The sequence below is a fragment of the Myotis davidii genome, unplaced genomic scaffold (genome assembly GCF_000327345.1).
Source record: "Myotis davidii unplaced genomic scaffold, ASM32734v1 scaffold162, whole genome shotgun sequence".
In the NCBI taxonomy this organism is placed as follows: domain Eukaryota; kingdom Metazoa; phylum Chordata; class Mammalia; order Chiroptera; family Vespertilionidae; genus Myotis; species Myotis davidii.
Window position 1 is genome coordinate 5,257,070 of NW_006300036.1, and position 8,691 is coordinate 5,265,760.

The 8,691-nt window shown below is 39.7% G+C and overlaps 1 protein-coding gene across 1 annotated transcript in view; it reads right to left on the minus strand.

Annotated features, from left to right (window-relative positions):
* Positions 1–3,397: 3,397 nt before the first annotated feature.
* Positions 3,398–8,691, minus strand: part of COL24A1 (collagen type XXIV alpha 1) — a 311,443-nt gene continuing 306,149 nt past the window's right edge. Inside the window, exons 57-58 of the mRNA XM_015572114.1 lie at positions 8,093–8,308; positions 3,398–4,865 (exon numbers count right to left, since the gene is read on the minus strand). Of these exons, the coding sequence (XP_015427600.1) occupies positions 4,719–4,865; positions 8,093–8,308 (363 nt within the window). The 3' untranslated portion in view covers positions 3,398–4,718. The remainder of the gene's footprint in view (positions 4,866–8,092; positions 8,309–8,691) is intronic.

Here is an 8,691-nt window from a genome sequence, read left to right on the forward strand (position 1 = left end):
GCTGCATGGGGTGACAAGGCTGGTAGGGGCGGGTAGTGAGGGATGACCAAACAACTGAACAGCAGGCTGTGTGGGGTGACCAGGCCGGCAGGGGGGGCAGTTGGGGGTGACCAGGTTGGTAGGGGTGCAATGAGGGGAGACCAGGCAGGCAGGCAGAGGCAGTTAGGGGTGATCAGGCTGGCAGGGGGCGCAGTTAGGGACAATCAGGCAGATAGGCAGGTGAGGAGTTAGGAGCCAGCGGTCCCGGATTATGAGAGGTGCAGGCTGGGCTGAGGGGACCCTCCCATGCACAATTTCATGCTTCGGGCCTCTGGTTAAAAAATAATTCCCTAATTCCACCTCATCCAGCCTCTCATTACCTCTATTGTTTTTTCTGTCTTTCAAGTATTTATCCATGGCACTTCAAATACATGGAATTATTCAATATTTGTCCTTTTTTGTATGGCTTATTTAACATAACATGTTTTCAAGTTATATCAATGTTCCATACAGTGTTTCATTGTATGTACACACCATATCTGTTTATCACTTCATCTCTTGATGCACATTTGGGTTGTTTTCACCTTTTGGTTATTCTGATTAATACCTCTTTAAACATGGGTGTACAAATATCTGTTTGAGTCCTTTTTCTTTAAATTCTTTTGGGTATATATAAATGAAGTAGAATTTCTAGATCATATGGAAATTCTATGTTTAAATTTTGAAAAACTGCCAAATTATTTTCTCCAGTGGCTGCACCATTTTATATTCCTACCAGCAAGGTACAAGGTTCCAATTTCTCCACATCTTCACCAACAGTTGTAATTTTCATTCTTTTTTTTTGGATAATAGTTATTCTCATGTGTATAAAGTAGTATGCCACTATGGTTTTGATTTGATGGCCTTTTATATATATACTAGAGGCCCTGTGCACAAAAATTTGTGCACTCGGCGGGGAGAGGGGGTCCCTCAGCCCGGCCTGTGCCCTCTCACAGTCTGGGACCGCTCAGGAGATAATGACCTGCTGGCTTAAGCCTGCTCCCGGGTGGCAGAGGGCAGGCCCAATCCCTAGGTGCAACCCCTGGTCGGGCTCAGAGCAGGGCTGATTGGGGAGTTGGGGCGCCGCCCCCTGTCATGCACAGAGCAGGGCAGATCGGGAGGTTGCGATGCCACCCTCAATCACGCTCAGGGTAGGGCCGATTGGGGGGTTGGGGCGCTGCCCCCGTCACACTCAATGCAGGGTCGATAGGGAGGTTGCGGTGCCACCCCCTGTCATGCACAGAGTAGGGCCCATCACGGGGGTTGGGGCTCTGTACCCTGTCACACACAGAGCAGGGCCGATCAGGGGGTTGAGGAGCTCCCCCCGTCACTCACAGAGTAGGGCCAATAGGGGAGTTGGGACGCCCCCCCGTCACACACAGAGCAGGGCGGATCAGGGGGTTGGGGTGCCGCCACTGTCACACACAGGGCAGGACCGATGGGGAGGTTATGACTACCCTGTCACACACAGAACAGGGCCCGTTGGGGGAGAGGGTTGGGGCGCTGTACCCTGTCACACACAGAGCAGGGCCGATCAGGGGGTTGGGGCGCCTTCCCCTGTCATGAACAGAGCAGGGCGGATAGGGAGGTTGTGGCCCCATCTCCTGTCACACACAGAGCCGCAGGGCAATCAGGGGGTTTGGGCGCTGCCCCCTGTCACTCTGCTCCAGGGGCCAGGAGGACTTGTGGCTCCACTCCACACCATACCCATCAGGGTGGGGGTCCCCAGTGGGGTGCCTGGCCAGCCTGGGTGAGGGGATGATGGCTGTTTGCAGCTGGTCACACCCTTCAGGGTGGGGGCCTCCACTGGGGTGCCAGGCCAGCCTGGATGAGAGGATGATGGCTGTTTGGAGCTGGTCACACCCCTTCAGGGTGGGGGTCCCCACTGGGGTGCCTGGCCAGCCTGGGTGAGGGGCTGAGGGCCGTTTTCAGGCTGGTGGGTGACTGAAGCTCCCAAACTGTCCTTTTTTTCTTTTTTTTATTGTGGGCCAGATTTAGCTCTGAGGCTTGGCTCTAGCTCTTAGGCCTCAGCTGCCGAAAGCAGGTATCTGGTTTGTTTGAGTTCTATAATTGTAACACTGTTGCAGTCCTGCTCACTCCAGCTCTGAGATCCCAGCTGGCTGAAAGCAGGGATCTGCGTTTGTTCTATAATTTAAACAATGTTGAAGTCTTGCTGGCTGAAGCCCAGCCAGCTGAAAGCAGGTTTCTGGGGTTTTGTTTAGCTTCTATATTTGTAACAAATGTTTCTTAAACTGCAAGCTCAGAGGCCAGCAAGGCAGGCGGGGAACGTTGGTTTCCCCCGTCACTGAAGCAAGCAAGCCTCCTGTTCGCTTCAAGCTGCCTGGCTGCTGGCCGCCATCTTGGTTGGCAGTTAATTTGCATATCCTGCTGATTAGCCAATGGGCAGGGTAGCGGAGGTATGGCTAATTACCATGTTTCTCTATTATTAGATAGGATCTATACTTTATAGAAATGTCAAGTTCTTTCCCATTTTTTAATTGGGCTACTTTTGTTTTTATGAGTTGTAGGAGTTCTTTTTATATTATATATGTTACTCCCTTATCAGATATATGAGTTGAAAATATTTTCTCCCATCAGTGGAATGTTTTTTCACTCTCTTGATAGTGTCCTTTGATGAACAAAAGCTTTTAATATATGAGGCTTTACCCTTTTCTTTGTTGTTGATTGTGCTTTTGATGTCATCTCTAAGAAGTCATTGACAAGTCCAATGTCATGAAGCCTTTTCCCTATGTCTTCTTCTAAGAGTTTTATAGTTTTAGCTCTTACACTTAGGACTCTGATCCATTTTGAGTTATTTTTGAATATTACTTAAGGCAAGGGTTCAATTTCAATCTTTTGAATATGGGAATCCATTTTCTAGGAGCATTTGTTTAAGAAAACCTGTTCTTTCTCATTAAATGGTATTTGCACCCTTGTTGAAAATCAATTGACCATATATGGGAGAGTCTATTTCAGTGCCATACCCCATTTTGTACAAATAAGAACTAGGCCCTATAATCCTTTTACAGGTATGTAACAGATACTTTTTAAAAATATAATTTTATTGATTTCAGAGAGAAAGGGAGAGGGAGAGAGAGATAGAAACATCAATGATGAGAGAGAATCATTGATGGCTGCCTCCTGCATGCTCCACACTGGGGATTTAGCCTACAACCTAGGCATGTGACCTGACCAGGAATCAAACTGTGATCTCCTGGTTCATAGGTTGATGCTCAACCACTGAGCCATGCCAGCTGGGCTATAGCACATACTTTCTAATAATGTAAACATATATTGTGGAGAAGAGCTATGTCAGAAGTGCTATCATACATTATACAAGGATATAGCAACAAAAGGAGAAAAACAAATATCACCAAAAAAGATTTAAAGCACATTTTTATTATAGATAGGTAATTGTGGTTTGCTGTGGCTAAAGCTATGCTTATAACATATGTACAAGCTTTTCTATATACCAAAAGTATAATATTTTTCTTTTCATATTGAACTAACATTTCTCTGCCAACAAGGGAAGTCTAAATTGGCTGAGTCTATTTTAAATGGCAAAAGACTGTGTTACTTTTTCCTGGATGTTGCTTTAAAGCCTAGTAAGTTGAATTCTTTTAGGTCCCAACACATGAAACTTAAGAACAGTAAAAGAAAATCAAAGAATACTACAAAATATATAATTTCTATAAAGCAGAAATATAAAGTTTTTATAATTTAAAACAGCAGCAATTTCAAAAGATTTGCTGAATTAAAACTTTACAAAATATATATACATAAAGTATCATTCCAGATGATCATGGGTTTTTAAAAATAGTATATCACAACCCCCAAACTCTAACCCAAACCTACTACTGGATGTAGCTGGCCTATAACAATTTTTTACAACTAAAAAAATAAAACAAGAACAAAAGAAACTTCCCAATTCTCTTGTGATAAGCACAGGTTACAATGTACTGGCTTTGATTCCTATCCACAAAGAGAATTTTAAAATAGAACAATGACTTCACATAAATAATGTTTTACCTGTTAATATGTGATCAAACAAATTAAAATAAGTACTAACAACCAAAACAGATCTTGATGTAACCAGTACATATACTCTTAAAGGATGACAAAGACATAGAAATAAGCTTGTCTACAAAAGCCACAAGCACCTTGTTTCAGAAAGAGCACCAAGCAACACAAAAAGGCAACACGTAAGAGGTAGTGTACCACCGGCTAAGATGTATATGCCCACTGGGGACCTGAATACAGCTTAGTATTTGGGAAAATAAGACATATTACACTGTGGTTTATAATTTTAGACAGAAGCATTGCACATTTGGGAGCATTAGCCAGTATTGCTCCCTAGTGCTCTGCACCTCCAGCTGTCTAATGGGTACTTTGCTCTCAGTCAAAAAATAGAGGCTACCCTGAAGAATTCCATGTTTATAAATCTTCAGTTCTAGGGAATTCTCTAAGAAAGCTCAGATCAATATAATTTTTTTAAAAAATTAAATACTTTATCAATTATAGTCCTTTAAAGAATGACTTTTCTCCCTTTTAGGAGAAAGTCTTTTCTTCCTGAGATTCTTTATGATTTAGCCAATGCTTTATTCCATGCATTTCATAATGATAGTATCTGTCTGTCTATATTTTCCCCTCTGCAGCAATTACCTGGCCAACAGCATGAATTCAGAACTAATTCAGAGACCTTAGAGAAAGCACACAGCACTGCTTTCAATGTAGTACTTCCGTTCAGCTTTGAGATGAGGAAGTTTTTGTACTTCAATTACTGGAAGTTGATTAGGGTCCTGGGTGTGAAAAAGGAATTTTGCCTTATGCCACCTGCCATCTTGAATCTGTAAAATAAGAACAAAATGCTTTAATATGTAATTGTTTCTTTAGAAGTCATTCTAAGCAGCCAATTTTTCATAGACAAAGTAGGCTTATTTTGAGGATTAGAGATAATAAATAGAAAGTGTGTAGAACAATGCCTGGCACAAAGTGCTCAATAAATGGTACGGTTACTATGAATAATTGAAAACATGGACTTATTCCTTTCTCTAAATTACATTGTGTATTCTGATTTTCCAGTCTTAGAGGTTAAGTTTAGCCTTCTGCTTCTGTTGTTTGTGAATTATTAAACCAGATAAAAAATAGAAGTCTGTGCTATTTCTGATATAATTAATATTCATCTTGTCTGTATTCCTTTATTTGGGACTAATGCTTTAGGATGGGCATTTTTCTTGAATGAAAGGAAATGAGTTATCCTCTTTTCAACTCTTATGTACTTTAGGCAGACAATAACCAGAATTGTTTCAGTCAGGAGTAAATTATAATTCTGTTAAATTTTCTTTTAAGTTTCTGCTCCCCGCTCCCCCATTCTGTGGTTACTATTCATATAGTTTCTTTCCTCTCTTCCTTCTAGGACTTTCTGTTTTTATTATTACTATATGCTCTTTGGTTTCTGATAAATTCTATTATTGAACAAAAATACCATTAAATAGCCTATTATTAAGATTCAATGAAACAAAATAGAGAAACAAAATTGACTAGTTCAGTGAAGCTTTTTATTCAGGAGTTTATTCACTTACTTATTCACCAAATTATCATGGTATAAATTTTAAAATTTGCAGGAACTTTAGAGATGATTTAACTTAAGGCAATTGAAGCTTACAGAAGGTAAATTACTAAAGTCATAAGATAGATGTGATAACTAGAATTAGAGTTTGGTATGTAAGACATTGACAGATTTAACTTATTAAACCTTTTAAGCAATATTTATTGAATACTAAGTATATTTGTACAGTTGAATAAGATGTGATCCTCTATTTTCTTACAGTGCTTGAGAAATATAAAGATGAATAAATTAGTCTGGCTTCTGAATTTTACCAGCTTATAAATCTAGGTGGTGAGAGGAAAAACATAAACAAATAGCCATAATACAAGACCATACATGGTTAAGTGCAGTATAAAAATGTACAATGAGGACTAAATTCCTCACTTCCAACTGGAGTAGTCAGGGAAAGCTTCATGAATTCAGAATTTAAGATGGGCTGTTTTGTATGCCTAAAATTTCCATCTGGTGGAGAGACAGAGGAGGGCATTCAGAGGAAGGAAATGACATGAGCAAAACAAAACAAAACAACAATTAAAACAACTGGAAAAGTAGAAGGTGATTGTAAAAGTAATCCTAACATGGGATTAAGTGCACAGATTTTGTCCTGGAAGAGATAGTAATAGAAAGCCAGGTACCACCATTTCTTCACATATAAAATGGGGATAATAAAAAACTACCTCACAGGATTGTGAGAATTAAATGATATTTTGATTAAAAATCCCTACCAGTATAGTGTGGCATTAGCTGCATGATCTCTGCCTTTGCTTTCTTAGCTAGAAAATGAGACTAATAATTTTTTCACAAAGCTGTTATAATTAAATAAAATAATGTATGTGTTACATGGTACCTGCCATATAATAAGCCCCCAATAAGTAGGAATTGTTGATATGATGATGATGATGATGATGAATAGATCAGTTGGCCATAGTTTAGGGTAGACAGCGAGTGAAAGCCCAAGCTGGAAATGTAGGTTGGGACTGACTGTTCTAAGTGCTGAATAAAGAGCTGATAAGTTTGGATTGTGACTCAGAGGTAGTAGTGAGTCCCTGAAGTTTTCTGGACAAAATTGTAAAAGTTAAATGAATTTGTTGGTAACATTGATCTCTTCACTGATACAGAATGGGCCATACACTTCTGACTGTTTGTCTATGATTTTTCAAATACTCATGCACTACTTATCTGGAAATGTTATGAAAATGTAGTGTTCCCTGGAAATTGTAACAGGTATCAAATTATGGGCTTCACAGTACACAATACAAACACTTAAAGTCATTAGTAATATGTATGTAAAGCAGACAACTCTATTCCCTGTAACAGGAGTTGGCAAACTCTTTTGTAAAGGGCTAGATAATAAATGTTGTAGGTTCTGTTGCATTTACTCAATTCTGCTATTGTAGTATGATAACAGGTATCTACCTATCTATCTATCATTTATCTATCTATCTATCTATCTATCCATCTATCTATCTATCTATTTATCTATCTATTTATCTATCTATCAATGAAAGCCTAAGCAACCAAACGACCAAATGATTGGCCGAGTGGCCACTATGATGCACACTGACCATCAGGGGACAGATGCTCAATGCACAGGATTGGGCTCCCTCCTGTCTGGATTGGGCCTGCAGGAATCAGGCTGAAACTGGCTATCCAGCATCCCCCGAGGGGTCCTGGGTTGCAAGAGGGCGCAGGCCAGGCCAAGGGATCCACCAGTGCATGAACCGTGCACTGGGACTCTAGTAGATAATAAATAAACAAAGGAGTATGGCTGTATTCCAATATTTATTTACAAAAACAAGTGGTGGGCTGAATTTGGTCTGTAAACTGTAGTTTGTTCATATCTGCTCTATAACAAAATATTTTAAAATTATAGAATTTTCATAACGTTCATTATTTATTTTTAGTTAAAAAAGGCTATAATTCAAATATTGATTGGTAGGGCCAGTTAATCGGCAATTATGCCCATATTTGATATCAGGTATAGAAACTGAAAAAATGAAGTAAAACTGACTTGCCTTTATAACCTGTGTTTCCACGAAGTAATGAGATGTAGAAGCACAGTGGTGAAATATATAAAAGAAATCTATTTATCTATGTGCCCTATCTATCATCTATCTACCTATTATCTATTAGCAATCAATCAATCAATCTATCTATCTATCTATCTATGATATAATTATCTCATATAGGAAATAAAAATTAAAAGTTAAATTTATGTATTAACACCTATTTTAATCTATGGATGACTAATGGATGTGACTAAAGTTGACAAGACTTGACACCTTGACACAAGCAATTGACTGATTTTAAAAAATATAGGGTTATTATAAATCAGAAAATTAACACCTGCTACACTTCTGTATCAGCAGTTTGTAATTAAAGTCTTATTCTCATTATTTTAATTTTATAGTTTCATCAATTTTCAGTTAGTTAGATTGAACAATTCTAAAAGTGCCGTTCCCTTACCTTGCAGTCATCTGAAAGCACTTTAGGTTCAAGTAGAGTGTTTTCTTCAAAAATCTGGCCACTCCATCCCTTGAAACCAATAGGCAGTCCTGAGCCACGCGTCTGAGCACTTGTCCACACTGTAGTGTTTAGACAGTGAATGGTGATGATTTGGGTGGCTTCTGAGCTCAGTAAATGAAGAAAATTCATCTGGACTTTTCCAACTCCAAACTCCAACTAATGTCATGGAAACAATATGCATGTTATAAGATGTGGCAATTGAGAAACGTATAGTTTGGGGCAACTTGAGAAAAGTCCTTGGCACATAGCCTTGAGAAAGCTACTTTTCTTGGCATTTAAATGCCAGTCAGCGGTGTGCTGGTAAATGCTTAACCACCGGCCCTTGCAGGGGTGGGGATTAGAGGTAGGTGGGTGGGAATTCCTGATTTATGGCATTGTCTGATTTCCATGGTGTGAAAACTCGCAGGATGGCTGATTTCAGGCTATCAAGGTGGCATCATTGAACAGGGAGTGAGGAAGAGATGTTAACTATAGGCTCTCCAGAGCCAGTCTGAGCTGGCTTCAGCAGACCACTAAAGCTACCAGACAAGACAAAAAAA